This window comes from Artemia franciscana, chromosome 19 (genome assembly GCF_032884065.1).
Source record: "Artemia franciscana chromosome 19, ASM3288406v1, whole genome shotgun sequence".
In the NCBI taxonomy this organism is placed as follows: domain Eukaryota; kingdom Metazoa; phylum Arthropoda; class Branchiopoda; order Anostraca; family Artemiidae; genus Artemia; species Artemia franciscana.
The window spans coordinates 29,144,108-29,160,508 of record NC_088881.1 but is presented as its reverse complement, the minus strand read 5'-3'; the positions used below and the strand labels follow the sequence as shown (position 1 = coordinate 29,160,508).

Genomic DNA, 16,401 nt, shown 5'->3' with positions numbered 1-16,401 from the left:
ACTTCTTATGCTGTACAGTATCTTTTAGTGTTAATTTAGCTTTAGAAAAGGGTGATTGTTGTATTAGTATTTTTATAGATTTTATTGTTTATATAGAACCTCAGCTGGAGAAGACACGCTGATGCGGTTGCGTCTAAAGTAGCGCGTGGCCGTGGGATTTTAAAACTTTTTCAACATTTTTTACCTTCTCATATTTTAGTTCTTTTATATTACTCTTTGATTGTGCCGGATATAAATTATGGATGTATGATTTGGGCTAGTAATTTTACATGAAATTTTAAACGAATGCAGATTCAGAAAAATAAAGCAGTGAGGTTATTTGGTTAGTATGATAAATGAGTTTTCAGTACAGAGTTGGTTTTTAGGAAACATAGGATTTTGATTGTTTTATTGGGAAAATTAGAGTTTTCAGATCGATATCTTTGTGTACTCGGTCGCCCTGGCCGAGTGAATTGGTGCGCTGGATTCGGGATCCCTTGTCTGAGAGGACGCGGGTTCGAATCCCAGTGTACCCAATTCTTCAGTTTGGGACGGGGGTCAGTGGCATGACTCTTTAAGCTTAGCCAGAGTCGACCCAGCTCTAAATGGGTACTTGGAGAAATCTGGGGAAGGTAAACAGGAAGGGTGTGCGGAAGCACAGGATGGCTGGCCCCCAACCCCCCATTGCACTTCCTGGCTAAAGGGCCAAGAAACTAAGATCAGCAAGGCCGGTACGGACTGTAAAGTCTAATACCGGATCCTTTACCCTTTATTTTATCTTTGTGTGCTCAGACTTTGAATGGTTTTGCGCCTGATGTTTTGATATTTTTTAATTCATTTTTTCATGTATATACTACAAGAAATGCTGAAGACCTGGTAAGTGAGCCAAGAAGTATGGTTCGTTCTAGCCATGTGGAAAAGCACATGAATCTGGTGGTTTGAAATACCTTTCGACACTTATTCGGGAAGCGGAAAGTGTGCCACAATTTTGAAACTGGCTAAAAAAAAAAAAAAAAAAAAAAAAAAAAAAAAAAAAAAAAAAAAAAAAAAAAAAAAAAAAAAAAAAAAAAAAAAAAATCTCTTTGCGGGAAGTTGATGAGTGTGGGACTGGATTACGAGAGAGGACGATTTAAGTTTTTTTTTTTTTGAATTTATTGTTCTGTAATTATTATTAATATCTTATTGTTCTTTATTTGTGTTTATTTCAGTGATGATTTGGTTAGTTGTATAATTTAATAATTGTGTACTGGTTGCGTTTTTCAAGTATATTTGTGTTTTGTTTGTAAACGGTCGTCAAGCCGGCATGAAATATATTTAGTAAAGATGCTGAATGTTAAAATGCGTTGGGTACTTTTGTCACAATACTTTTTAGCTCATTTTGAATTATTTTCATTTTTTTTTTATTCCACTTCTTTGGTGGTTCTCATTTTAAGAGAGAATAATTTATAAAAGTAGAATGATGTTATTTACATTTCAACATTATTCATATTTCTCAGATAACTGAGGGCAAACATGAGAAAATTAAACCCTCGGATTAGAAATATCTAGTGCAACAATTAACATCAAACTATCGCAGTAACCCCCTCCCCCTAACATATTACTAAATGTGAACAAATCTCTAACTTCGTTCTCCAAGAAGTGCCTAAGCGTGTCTTCTTCGCAGAATATTTCAGTCCTTGCTAACTGGAGTACCAACTCACGAAATTATGAGAGGAAGGCAAGGTTTTTTTCAAAATTTTTTGAATGAAGGCACAAAAAAGTATTTTTCAAGGAGTGGGATTTCTTTTTTTTTGCATTTTCGCTTTTTTTCAACGAAAATATAAAAAAATATATTTTTGAATCCAAGTAGGGGCAAAAATTTAGGGAGGTAATTAGATAAAAATCTAGATAAAAAATCTAGGAGCAGGTAACCCCTGCTCTTTAGAAGAAAAGGGATAGTTTTAAGAATTTGAAAGCAATATTCTCTGTTTTAACTTGAGCTGTGAATCATTACCTGAAACTCTATTTACATTGCACAGTAATTTTTTTGGCTTTACGATAATCTGTTTTTCTGACATTTTACTATATTTAAATATTTAAAAACAACTATTATCAATACTATACCTGTCATTACTATATTTTAGTCCTTACTCAACGTAAGGAGTCCTTACTCCTTACTCGTTGAAAAAAGCTATATTTCAGTCCTCATTAACTGAAGTACCAACTCACGAAAAAATGGGAGGAACGCAAGGTTTTTTTTCCAAATTTTTTTAAATGAAGGTACAAAATAAATTTTTCAAGACGTGGAATTTTTTTTTTTGCATCTAGCTTTTTTTCAACGAAATATCAAAAATGATATTTTTGAATCCAAGTGGGGGCAAAAATCTAGGGAGGTATTTGCTCAACCCCCAATTGCCACCCCTGCTCTCTAAAAAAAAGACATAGTTTTAAGAATTAGAAAGCAATATTCTCTGTTGTAACTTGAGCCGTGAATCAGTACCTGAAAGTCTATTTACATAGCACAGTAATTTTTTTGGGTTTACGATAACCCGTTCTTCTAACCTTTCAATAATATATTTGTAATACAATATATGAAATATGCTGCTAACTGGTGCAGTACCTTATTTGCGACAAACTTGCGTTTTTTCTACTAAAAATATTAAAAAGCTTGTACTCTTTCAGGAATAATACCGAGTTCAGCCAAATCTGTTACATATTTACTGAACTAGACTCACATTTATTGAACAAGAAAGGATGGAGTAGTCTTTGGAACTTCAAAACTAAATCCTTGTTCGTAACTTCGGCTATAAATCAATATCTAAAAGCTTGTTTGTATAGCATGGTTGTTTTCTGAGCTACCCAAAATCTGCCCTTAGGCACTTACTAAATTTAAAGACCTAAAGGTTGTTATTTCGTTATAACAGTAATATGTTTGCAATATAAAATATAGAGTATGATGGTAATTGATATATTACCATATTTGCGGTAAATTTGTCTGCTAGAATAATTAGAACCACCTTTTCTTTCAGAGAAAAATCTCGACTTCAGCCAATTTGTCACACGTTTACTGAGCTGGAATTTCCTATAAGGAAATACGGACTAGAAGTGCTTCGAAGGCAGTTATTTGGTATTGCATCAATTGCTACTACCTACTCTGCCTGCCAAGCTGCAGAACACATGGGTTTTAATCTTAACCGTGAGTATTCATTTCTTGTGAAGGTTGGAATGGATCTAAGTTGCCAGGGTAATGTGAGCTCTTATATCAAATTTTGGTTGGATTCACCGAAAAAAGTGTTGGAGTGAAGTATTGACGCTTCGGAGAAATATATTACCGGATAATCGCTTGATATATTTCCTGATATAAGACCAATGGTTGTTATAAAATGTATAATGTAGCCCATACAAGCTAAAGCTTTATTCTTTGCCCCGAAAGATATAAACAGACAATGTCTATCTTGCATGATAAGGCTGCGACTTAGAAAATAACAGCTTCTAACTTTTTCATATGTAATTGATGGAAAAACAATTTGATCCTGTCTATTACCAAGTGAATCCAACTCTAATACCTTACTAAAAATTGAAAAACTACCTCATTCCGTTGTATTGATATTAATAGTCGTTGCTTAAACGTATGAAGACAATGTCATTACCTTAAAGTGTATCAGAAACAAATAAAAGATAGATCAAATAGCACCGACTACACCGGCAGAAAAATTTCCGGGAGAGGGGGGTGGGGGGGGGGGGGTAAAGGCGCCAAAACTGCAGTGGTGGCTGGGCAACAGGGAATATATTTCAGGATATTTTTAATTATAAATTATTCCAGTAGTTGAATGACTTTTTTAACTATATATATATATATATATATATATATATATATATATATATATATATATATATATATATATATATATATATATATATATATATATATATATATATATATATATAAATATATATATTATATATATATATATATATATATATATATATATATATATATATATATATATATATATATATATATTTATATATATATATATATATTTATGTATATATATATATATATATATATATAATACGTATATATATATATATATATATATATATATATATATATATATATATATATATGTATATATATATATATATATAATACGTATATATATATATATATATATATATATATATATATATATATATATATATATATATATATATATATATATATAAATATATATATATATATATATATATATATATATATATATATATATATATATATATATTTATATATATATATATATATTTATGTATATATATATATATATATATATATATATATAATACGTATATATATACATATATATATTATATTATATATGTATATTATATGTATATTATATATAATGCATATATTACATATATAATATATATATATATATTATATATTATTATATATTCTATTATATATATTATATATTGTATTTATATTATATTAAATTATATATATAATACGTATATATATATATATATATATATATATATATTATATATGTATATTATATGTATATTATATATAATGCATATATTACATATATAATATATATATATATATTATATATTATTATATATTCTATTATATATATTATATATTGTATTTATATTATATTATATATATATATATATATATATATATATATATATATATATATATATATATATATATATATATATATATATATATATATATATATATATATATATATATATATATATATATTACTTTTTTGTGGTATAATTTTGTGGGAATGTTGGTTGCATACGTGTTTATCATTATCCAAATCAAATGAGTGACTTAAATTAGCATGTTTTTTCCTGTGTATATTCAAACTAACTACCGGTAAGAATGAATTAATCTTTGCCTATATTTACCTTTTATCACATTTTGTCTTGAATTAGTAGTTCCAGATTAAGAAATTTTGAGATCTGACTTTTAGGAGATCAAGGAAATCTCCACATCCAAATTTTTTACCGGAGAAAGTAAACCTCTTTACGTTAAAAATCAAGTATTAAGAACTAAGAATGTTACAAAATCTCTTCGTTGCTTAAGACTGAACAACGTTCGATCAAACATTACTTCTCAAAACATCCGAAGCCCCAAAAGTGTATTATTTTGGACATGTTTCTTTCCGTATTTACCATCATACTAATTAAATATGAAAGGGTAATCAACTTTTTTTTAACAAAATTGCGCTAAACACATGCATCTCAAACTGTTTTCAAATTTTCAAATTGTTGTCTTACTGGACTTAGTAACATAATAATGTTTCATGTTTCATCGCTAACAAAACATGAAATGGTAATCGACCTTATTTTGGAAATAATTGCGCTAAACGCATACATCTAGCTATTTTAAAAGAAGAAGAAAATCGCTAATTTTTTTCATCCTTCATTTTCTCACTAGATTTTTTTTTGTGAACCATAATTTATTTCTTTGGACGATAAACTTGCCGTGAAATAGAATTGCGGCCCTTTTTTCTTTGTGCATTCTAGCCAATAGATGCAAGAATTGTCTCTTCAGTTTTGGTCAAGTCTGTAACAACCTGGTCGTATCGTACCCCGTTTAACCTCTTCCCCGAAATTTTTTCCCGACTCGCACAAAAATAACAAAAATAACAAAAATGCATTTAAACAAATGTTTGATGTTTTTTTGGGACTCCTCTCACAACCCGGGAAAAGAAAATGAGTAAAAATCAAAATTAAAAAAAATTCGGGATTTTTCTATTTCCAGAATTACCCTTTGAGAAATTTCTCCTAGAGAGGGAAAGATAAAGAATTTCGATGTCAGGGGCGGAAGACATAATGTCATGTTTTTTACAAACTAGACATTACATGATCTGTAAGAAGATCTCTTATATTTTCGGTTTTATATATTTGGTATTTTTGGTCTTGCTTTTTGTTTTGTTCTTGAATTTTAGGTTTGCTTGTTTTTTGCTTGTCTTAGTCATTTAAATTTCCTTTCTTCTTCATTATTTTGTTGACTAGAATGAAAAACGCTTTCTGTTTATGTTTTTTCCTAGAAAACCTTTAAATACTTGCTCGTAGCTTCTTTTTTCTTTTCACTTTGATTTTTTATGTCAAAATTAAAGAGGAAGAGGCTCCTGATAAAAAAAAAGTAATAATGTTGCTCCGCAATATAACTAAATTTCTAAGCTACGATGCGTCTTGGCAATGCTGTTAGTTTAAGCAGACCAGAAAAACAAAGTTTAAGTGAATGTTTAAACTTAAATATGTTTTATGCTACACTTTCTTAGTTCATTCAGTTTCAAGTAAATTCTAACTTATAGAGTTTATTGGCAAACGGGAGGTTGGAGCTGATAGCACCATCTCTTTTGATCAAATTTCCCAGGCTGTCATTGAAGATGCAAGTGGTGGTACTAAAGCAATGTCCAGCTCGCTCCTTGCTCATGGTGTTGGACACGTAGCAACTTTAGAAGTGGAAGTAAGAAAATATGAAGCCCTAAGGTAATTCCTCCAATAATCCAGTAATTGTGCTTTTTAAAGATAAGATTGTTATCGTACAGTTCGTGGTAACGAACTTTAGTAAGGAGCGACCCGGCTCAATAGTAAACGAAACTCTAAAAAACGGAATTTTGATACTAAAAGATACATCAACAGAATCACATTTTTATGCTGATTTTAAATATATAAGTTTCATCAAATTTAGTTTTAGTCATCAAAAGTTACGAGCCTTATTTTGGAAAATAGGGGGAAAACACCCCCTAAAAGTCATAGAATATCACATTAACGAAAATCACATCATCGCATTCAGTGTATCAGAGAACCCGAATGTAAAAGTTTCAAGCTCCTATCTACAAAAATGTGGAACTTCGTATTTTTTGCCAGACGACCGATCACGGGTGCGTGTTCTTTTTTTATGGCACTTGGTATTAACCAAGTGACATATAGCGATCGCAAATTCTGTCGGTCTGTCTGTCTGTCTGTCCCGGTTTTGCTACTTCAGGCACTTCCAGGCAAGCTAGGACGATGAAACTATGCAGGCGTATCAGGGACCCGACCAGATTAAATTAGAAATAGTCGTTTTCCCGATTTGAAGAAAATTCGAAAATTCGGTTAATTGAAGAAAATTCGGTTAATTCGAAGAAAATAGAAAAAATGAGGTATTTGTAACTTACGAAGGAGTTATCGGATCTTAATGAAATTTATAGTTTGGAAGGAAATTTTGTCTCAGAGCTCTTATTTTAAATCCCGACTGGATCCGATGACATTGGGGGGAATTGAGGGAGGGAACCTAAAATCTTGGAAAACGCTTAGAGTGGAGGGATCAGGATGAAACTTAGTGGGGAAAATAAGCACAAGTCCTAGATACGTGTAGATACGTGATTGAAATAACCGGCACGGATCCGCTCTCTTTGGGGGAGTTGGGGGGGAGGGAGTTAATTCTGAACAAATTAGAAAAATGAGGTATTTTTAACTTACGAAGGAGTGATCGGACCTTAATGAAATTTGAAGTTTGTAACGATATCGTGTCTCAGAGATCTTATTTTAAATTCTGAATGGATCTGGTGACATTGGGGGGAATTGAAGGGGGAGTCTAAAATCTTGGAAAACGCTTAGAGTGGAGGGATCAGGATGAAACTTTGTGGGAAAAATAAGCACAACTCCTAGCGACGTGATTGACATAACCAGGACGGATCCGCTCTCATTGGGGGAGTGGGGGGTTAATTCTGAAAAATTAGAAAAACGAGGTATTTTTAACTTACGAAGGAGTGATCAGATCTTAATGAAATTTGATGTTTGGAAGGACATCATGTCTCAGAGCTCTTATAATAAATGTCAACCTTATCCGGTGAAGGGGATGTTGGGGGGGGGGGGAACCTAAACTCTTGGAAAATGCTTAGAGTGGAGGGATCGGGATGAAACTTGGTATTAAAAATAAGCACAAGTCCTAGATAGGGGATTGACATAACCAGAACTGATCTGCTCTCTTTGGAGGAGTTGGGGGGGGGGGGGAGAAAGCCATTTAGCCAAAAAAAAAGAATTTCAATTAGCCAAAAGCAAATTTCATTTTAATAACTTATGTGCGGAGAGCCAAAATCAAACATGCATTAATTCAAAAACGTTCAGAAATTAAATAAAAAAACTAGTTTTTTAAAACTGAAAGTAAGGAGCGACATTAAAACTTAAAATGAACAGAAATTACTCCGTGTATGAAAGGGGCTGTTCCCTTCTCAACGCCCCGCTCTTTACGCTAAAGTTGTTTTTCTGTTTAATAAAGTAGGATTGAGAGAAAGAGTCAAACTTTAGCGTAAAGAGCGGGGTGTTGAGGAGGGAACAGCCCCTTTCATACACGGAGTAATTTCTGTTTGTTTCAAGTTTCAATGTCGCTCCTTTCTTTCAGTTAAAAAAAAAAAAAAACTAGTTTTTTTATTTAATTCTGATAGATAGATTGTGCTCTTATGATAGATAGCTGTTAATAAGTTCTCCTCGCCTAGGGTGTTGGTCACGTAGTAAGTTTAGAGGTAAGAAAATATGAAGCCCTAAGGTAATCTCCAAAATTGTATTATAGATTAGATTGTTATTCTGGTATGTTATGTTATTTTGATAAATAGCAGTTAATAAGTGGTTTTTGCTCAGTAGGTTAGTCATGTAGCAAGTTAGGAAGTGAAAGGAAGAAAAACGTGACCAGAGAGGCAACTTGTTTTTCTGCTCGAAACATGTTTCAACAAAAGCGCTATTAAAGATTTTAAATGCTAAATATTTCTATTTTAAATAAAATTTTATAGCTTAATTCCTTTTCCGCCATTAATGAAAATAATTAAGTGGGATAGAATAACATCGCTATCAGAAAAGTGCTGACGAGTCAATCAGGATAAAACTTAGGGTCTTGATGCTGGACAATAGAGGGTCGAAGAGGGCCATCACTTAGACCCTTCCAAGGACCCGAAAAATTATACGAAATGGTAGAAAATTTCCAAAACTAATTTTTCCTATGGAATAAGATAATTTAGCTTTTAGGTCGTAGTATGTGAAGTCCTTACGTAATCACTCAGTATATAACATTCGCTTTTTTCAATAGATGTGATTGGTATTCTGATAGATAGATAAATTTTGTTATTATGATAGAAAACAGTTACTAATTACTCCGCGTACAGTGTGTTGGTCATATAGCTAGTTTGGACGAAAGAAAATCGCAAACTGAGAAAGGAATTGTCCTTCTGCTCGAAACCTCATTCCAAGGATAGCACAAAGAAAAAACTTGGTTCTTTTCAAACGCCCCATAGTTCAGTTAATGAAATTGTATCAGCTCAAATTTTATTCGGCCGTTAGTTATAGCGAAAAAAAATAGGTGTGGTTGGATAATATCGCTCTCAGGAAAAGTTCTGACGTGTCTATTAGGATAAAACTGAATTCTCATGTTACTGAACAACATAGGGTCACAGAGAGTACACACATAGACAATTGCTACAATTTTGTATGTACAATGACCTTAGTTATATGTGCTTTTCTAATTAGTTAAAATCACATTAAAGGTATACAGTAGCGAAAAGTCCTATACTCCCCATTGAAATTTTTGACACAGATCTAAAACCACACAAGATTCTTGACTCTGCCTTCGCGCAAGCGCAATGACAAATGTTTCCGATGAAAAACAACTAGCAACTGAAACTATAGCTCTGACGTATAAAAGATTTCGCTTCTGGTATATACTTAAACTGCGGTTAAAATACTTACTGTCTTGACGTGTAAGATACGAATAAGACACGCAAATAAATATGCTGATGCATGTATAAATCATGTAAAATATTATCTTAATACATTTGAATCGTAAATTACATGATAATTTAGTCTTTTCTTTTTAGTTATTATTGTTATTACTTAATTCCCAAGCTTAGGTTTACCGCGAAGATTTCTTGTACTAATTTTAAATCTCTTGCCTTAGAAAAAGCTTACTGTCTATTAGGGAAAGTGATTATCTTCTTTTGTCCTAAGCAGATTATATTTTTTTTCAAGCTCTTGTTGGAAGAGCTTAGGCTGGAAGATCAAGGAAATGAAGGAAAATGAAAAGTGTAAATGATCAGCAACAGCTGTCAGGATTTCGATTTCTTGCCATTTGTTGATTACTTGTCCCCCTTAAGAGTTAAACTGTATATTTTTGTTCTTGATATTAGCTGCTACATTCTACCAAATTTTGTTTTGACAAAACAACTTCTTATGGTGGATTCTCTAATGGCAAGAATTTTTAAACCTCCTCCTCCCTAAAGAGGTCCAATCGGGTCTGTGCAAAGACGTCTCGTACCGTGAAAAACAATCAGTAGGGCAATGGCCTACTCCTAGTTTCAGCAAAGTTTGTACATCCAAACGCCCTACTAACAGATATCCCGTTGACAAGCACTTACTCTCCGGTACCTTTCAAACAGTAATGGGTAATGAACTGTAAGTAAGGAGTGACCTGGGTCAATAGTAACCAAGCTCTAAAAACTCAATTTTGATACTAATAGATATATCAAAAGAATCGGCTTATTATTCTGATTTCAGTAAATATAAGTTTCGTTAAGTTTAGTCTTACCCATCAAAGGCTACGAACCTGAGAAAATTTGCCTGATTTATGAAAAAGGAGATAACATCCCTTAAAAGTGATAGAATCTTAATGAAAATCACACTATCAGGTACAGCATATCACAGAACCCTACTGTAGAGTTTTAAAGCCTTTATCGGCAAAATTGTGGAATTTTGTATTTTTTGCCAGAAGAAAGATTACGGATGTGTGTTTATTTGTTTTTTCTTTTCGTTTTTTCTCTAGGGGGTATCATATCGACTCAGTGGTCCCAGAATATCGAGAGAGGGTTCATTTGAACAGAAAAGAGTTCTAGTAATCTTTTTGAGCGACCAAAACATTGGAGGGAAATTAGGCCCCCTCCGATGCTTTTTTCTCAGAATCGTCTGATCAATATTTCGAAATTGCTATTTTGTTCAGCATAGTTGAAAGGCAGAAAAAACAATGACCTTGGAGATGTCATGACCCCCACTGCCCCTGCTGATAGTTCTGAAAGTTATATAAAATTTACTCATTGTTTACGTATAGTATTTGTTATTGGGGAGTATGCATACATTTTTCAAATGGCAAGGGAATTTTACACGGGGAAAATCTTCTATGGGGATGGAAGTTTCCTGGGGGTGGATTTTTCAGGAAAATTTTACGCTGGGGGAAGATGCCGGAATTCCTATATGAAATTCTTTGTATGTCTTGCTTTCTCTTTGCTGACTCGGAGAATCGGCAAAGAGAAAGCGTAGAGATGTTAAGAGCAATGGCCCGGATTAAAATTTCACCAGGGTTGAATTGTTTAGAGAATGTATCCATGGGTAGAAGGGATTTTTCCGGGGAGGTAGAGTCAGATTTTCTGTTATTATTTAAAAGACGACCGAAAATTAAATAAAAACATTTTTTTTCAACTGAAAGTAAGGAGTAACATTAAAACTTAAATCGAACAGAAATTATTACGTATATGAGGAGGCAGTTGCTCCTCAACACATCGCTCTTTGCGCTAAAGTTAAAAAAAATTTCCTATTTTTTATAAACGACTCCTGAAAGACAAGGTTTTTTAATTAGAAAAATAAGAAAATTGTTTTAAAAGTACATGGCGTAGTAACTTTAGCGTAAAGAGCGAGGTGTTGAGAAGAAGCAACCCCCCTCATATACGTAATAATTTCTGTTTGTTTTAAGTTTGAATGTTGCTCCATATTTTCAGTTGAAAAAAATTGTCTTTTTAACTTAATTCTATGCAGCAAGGATCGTGATGCTCTTGAGAGAGTCTAACGAAGGATAACTAAGTTTTCGCCCAGCCTCAGCAACCTCCCCTATCAAGGGTGCCACCGGCGCCTTAGCCTCTAAACCCTTGTATACAGATTCATAAGTGGCGATTTGATCGAAACTTACAAGACATCTCATGGAAATTACGATGTACTTGCAGGTGCAGGTACTTTAACCCAGTGGTTCCCAACCTTTTTTGGTCCGCGTACCCCTAGTCAAGGCCCAAAAAGTTTGCGTACCCCTTTCTTGAGAATCGTTGTTTTACTTTTTTCTTAACTACTAAAATCAGATTTTCAAAAACACGAGATTTATTGTCCAATATGACAGTGCTTAAATGTACGTACAAAATCAATGAGAAACTTGAGGCTGCTTTTTTGCTAAAATATTATCAAATCTTGGCTTGATGTCACTAACGGCAATTATAAGGTCATTTTGTACACTCAGTCTGTTTCTGTGTTTGGTTTTGATCAATGACATTGCCGAAAATGACACTTCACAAAGGTAAGTGGATCCGAATGGTAACAAAGCAGACATGGCGATTTCACTTAGTTCCTTGTATTCTCCTTTCACCTCCAGCCAAAACTGGGAAACAGTTACATTTTGGAATTTCAGTTCTAAGGCGCAATCACTGGCAAGTTCGATCAGATTCTCTGTAAGCTTGTCACTAAGACTGGAGCTTGAGGTCACGTCTTCAACAAATGGATTTTGGATCCAATCCTGCGTTCTATCTTGGTTCATAATCGATGGGAAATATGACACAAGTTCATCTTGCAACTTTGTCAGATGCTCCCAAATACAATCACAGATTGTGTTGAGGTTATCAATTTCACTATCGTCCGCAAACTTGTCAAGGGTCGGGAAGACACTAACGCTGTTTCTTTGAACCTTTTTAAGCCAGAACTCCAATTTCTTGATAAAAGCACACATCTCCGAATTCAGGGAGAGTTCGTCCATCCGGAAACCTTGCATTGACAGATTCAAGTCATTCAGTTTATCGAAAATATCCGCAAGATAGGCCAGCCTGCAGACCCAGTCCTGGTTTTCAAAAAGTGAACTGAATGCAGATTTTTGCTCCAGAAGAAACATATGAACTTCTTGTCAAAGCTCGAAAAGTCTGTTTAAAATCTTCCCACAAGACAACCAGCGAACTTCTGTGTGCAGAAGTAAATGTTGATGTTCTGAACCCATCTCTTGGCACAGCAACTTGAACATTCTTGAGTTCAGTGGTCGGGCTTTGATGAAGTTGATCACTTTTACAGCCTCGTTGAGGGTCTCGTGCAGATGTGCGTTCATCCTTTTCGATGCAAGAGCTTGCCTGTGAATGATGCAGTGCAACCACTTCACCTTTGGATTTTTCTTCCTTATCCAGGCCATGAGCCCATTATTCTTCCCTGTTAGGGCGGCAGCTCCATCACTGCAAACTGATAGACACCAGTCCCACAAGATGCCCCCTTCTGCAAAGAATTTGTCAATCACCTTGAATAGTTCTTCTCCTGTTGTTCTTGACTGTAGGTTTTGACAAAACAGAATATTTTCTCTTATGTCAGAACAATCTTGATATCGAACAAAGACGATCACCTGGGCTTCACCTGACACATCCATGCTTTCGTCAAGCTGTAACGCAAACATCTTCGTCAACTTTATTTGCTCAATAACCTGCATGACAATATCGCTTGCAATGTCTTCTATCCTTCTTGAAATGGTATTGTTCGACACAGGTATAGACTGAAGGGCAGTAGCAGTTTTCGTGTCAAACGTTATTTCACTGACTTTCACTAGTGCTGGTAATATCAGACATTCGGCGATGGTGTGCGGTTTTTTCTGTTTCGCAACTAAATATGAAACAGCATACGAAGCCCGGAGAGCCTTTGAAGAAACTGATGCCACTTTTGCAATTTCCAAACAGTTACTAGCGAATGCTTCTTGTTTACGCTTGAAAAACTCTATGGGCTTACCGACATGAGAAGGGTGCACAGTACTGAGATGCCGGTTCATATGCGCAGGTTTCATGGAACTGTTGGCCAAGACTTGACCACAAAGAACGCACTGTGCATTCACTGGATCAGACTTTGTCGCACTAAATCCGAGCCCTAGGTATTCTGACAAATATCGATTTACTTTGACCGATGATTCGTCATATTTCTTCTTCTTAGGTGCAGGTTCAGAGTTTTGGGTACCATCATTTGGCTTCTTGTTATTCCTGATCAGGAATCTATCCATCTTTGTTTGCAACCACAATTCACGAACTTCATGTTTCAACAGATGACAAGATACTGAACTCGCTGAGTTTAAATCGAGACCTTACGGCTATGGAGAAAAATTAGCATCGAGACCTTACGGCTATGGAGAAAAATTAGCGGGTTACTGAAAGCGAAAGTTTTGAAAATGAGCCTGAAATTACGTACAATGGGTTATGTTATCTGATTTTGAGGGAAATGTTGGAACTGAGTCAGAAACAAGTTTTAAAGATGTAGACTAAATTAATTTTGGGACCTTCGCGTACCCCCTGCGAGGGTTTCGCGTACCCCCTGGGGTACGCGTACCACCGGTTGGGAACCACTGCTTTAACCAAACCCCCGTGCGGGTCAAGATTTTTTAAATCGAATCTTGCCATTTCATAAAGATATTGGGCAGTGGACTTTGCGAAAACGTATTATGTATGTATGGAACCATTTACCAGCTGAGGTTATCATTCCTCCCCCAATTTTAACTTTCAAAAACTAATTAGACGCAATATTTTAATCTTCAAATGTATAATGTCCGCAAATTCCAAAGAGATCTCTAAGTTAGAGAGAAATTTTGAGTTGAAGAGAAGTCTCTGCTATTCTTCATTCTTGTTATGAAAAGCTTATTAGCCTTATTTAAGCGATATTGTTATTTTTTCTTAGGGCTTGCTCCCTTCAACAAAGTTTTTTGATGGATATAGTAGCAAGCCAAATTCAGCCCCCTCCCTCCTCTCTTATTACCCACAGAAGTAGGAGTGACTCTAGACCCCAAAATATCACAAGTAGGATATTAGCTCTTACATACCGCCAAGTTTTATTTACGTCTGGCAATGCATTCTGGTACAAAGAATAAAGGAGAACTTTCCCCCTACAAAGGTCTGGTACCTTCGTAGGGGAATGCCTTTGTAACTGGTAAACGTGCTGCACTTAAACTTAGGATCCGAAAGTAAATATCTAGAAAAAAGAACAATAAAATCACTTACAACTGTGCCTACGTACTTATTACCTTGCCTTTTATTTGCTTACTTTCTTGCTTCTTATTTTTTATTCACTTACTTAATTTTTAATTACTTACTTTTACTTACTCATACTTTTTATTTACTTACTTTTACTTTAAATATGACAATGACTTCTACCAAGATGCAACATTTAATCGACCACCAAGATTGTCGATGCGTTCGATACATCAAGATGTTTGGAAGCACGTTTCAGCTAGGTAGAAGTTTTGAATAAAAAAAAAAACAAGCAAAAAAAGAAAAACTTACCTTAGTTCTTTGAGTGCCCGTTTGGTTGCATAATAGTAATATACCCTACATATATCGTGGCCTCACCTGGTTTCCAGTCTTTATTTAGAGCCACCTAAAATACAATGCGTTTTCGTACCATAAAGGTGGCTCCAAGGCAGTACCCCAGAGGGGTTAGGGAGAAAAGCAACAATTAGGACAGCCAGCCTACTCCTACTTTAAACCAAGTTTGGTGAAGATCTGAACATCCCTTCATCTCCTGTTGATAAGAGTTTGGAGACTTCCTTCCCTCCGTAGTGGTGTGGTTGCATCCAGACGGCAAAGAACGCAACTAGGGTTTTAACTCTTGTTACTCACAAAAACTTGTTGGGATCCAATGTCTCTTCTGGTAGACATGCTTGCTTTCAAATTTAATAACAGTAATAGCCTTTTATCGGTCTTCCATCGCAAATGCACTGGGATATCGGATGGTATGAACCTCAGAAAAAGTCAAACCTATAGATTTAAATGCTGTTTTGTATTTGAAGAGAGACAACTGGAGGGAAATCAAATTGGGCTATTTGCATAATCGTGAGAAGCTTTTAGTAAAATTGTTTTGTGTAAATGATATATTATTTGCTGGAACTGAAGTTGGATAAGAAAAAGAATAATGCATGTAACTACTTCAGCAATTCTTTTTTCTCAGCTTAGTTTTTTCCAGCTGTTTTTTCCAATGTCCCTGGAGAAGCATTAAAATGTAAACAGTACAGAATTTATTCCTTGGATTAGAGGCCTGCCCCTCCTTCAACCCTTCGCTCGTTATGCTAAAAAAAATTATTCTTTAAATAAGATTGTTATTCAAATTCAAGGGCCTCTTTACTTACTGTTTGCTACCACGAACCGTTTTATACAAAGTTTGAGAAGCGATATTTGGTATATTGATAGTTTAAGGATATCAATGTAAGGCCTTTGTCAAAATTGTCATACGTCGCTCTAGCTTTTGAATAACTGAGAAATCAGAGTTACTTCTACAAGGCACTCTTTCAGGGTTGGGTGTAAGGGGTACATAGTGAACCGAAAACTTTGACAAATAATAGAAATTCCAGTGGTATTTTCCTGAATTTTTAAAAAGGCTCAAAAGTTTTCCCCATGCCAGGGGGGG

At 34.4% G+C, this 16,401-nt stretch overlaps 1 protein-coding gene across 1 annotated transcript in view; it reads left to right on the top strand.

Moving 5' to 3' along the window:
* The window catches only part of LOC136039527 (serine/threonine-protein kinase SMG1-like), a gene marked incomplete in the record, with an annotated part of 282,681 nt that overhangs the window by 215,626 nt on the left and 50,654 nt on the right, over positions 1-16,401 (top strand). The window contains 2 exon segments of the mRNA XM_065723331.1: positions 2,988-3,154; positions 6,306-6,483. Coding sequence (XP_065579403.1) covers positions 2,988-3,154; positions 6,306-6,483 — 345 coding nt within the window.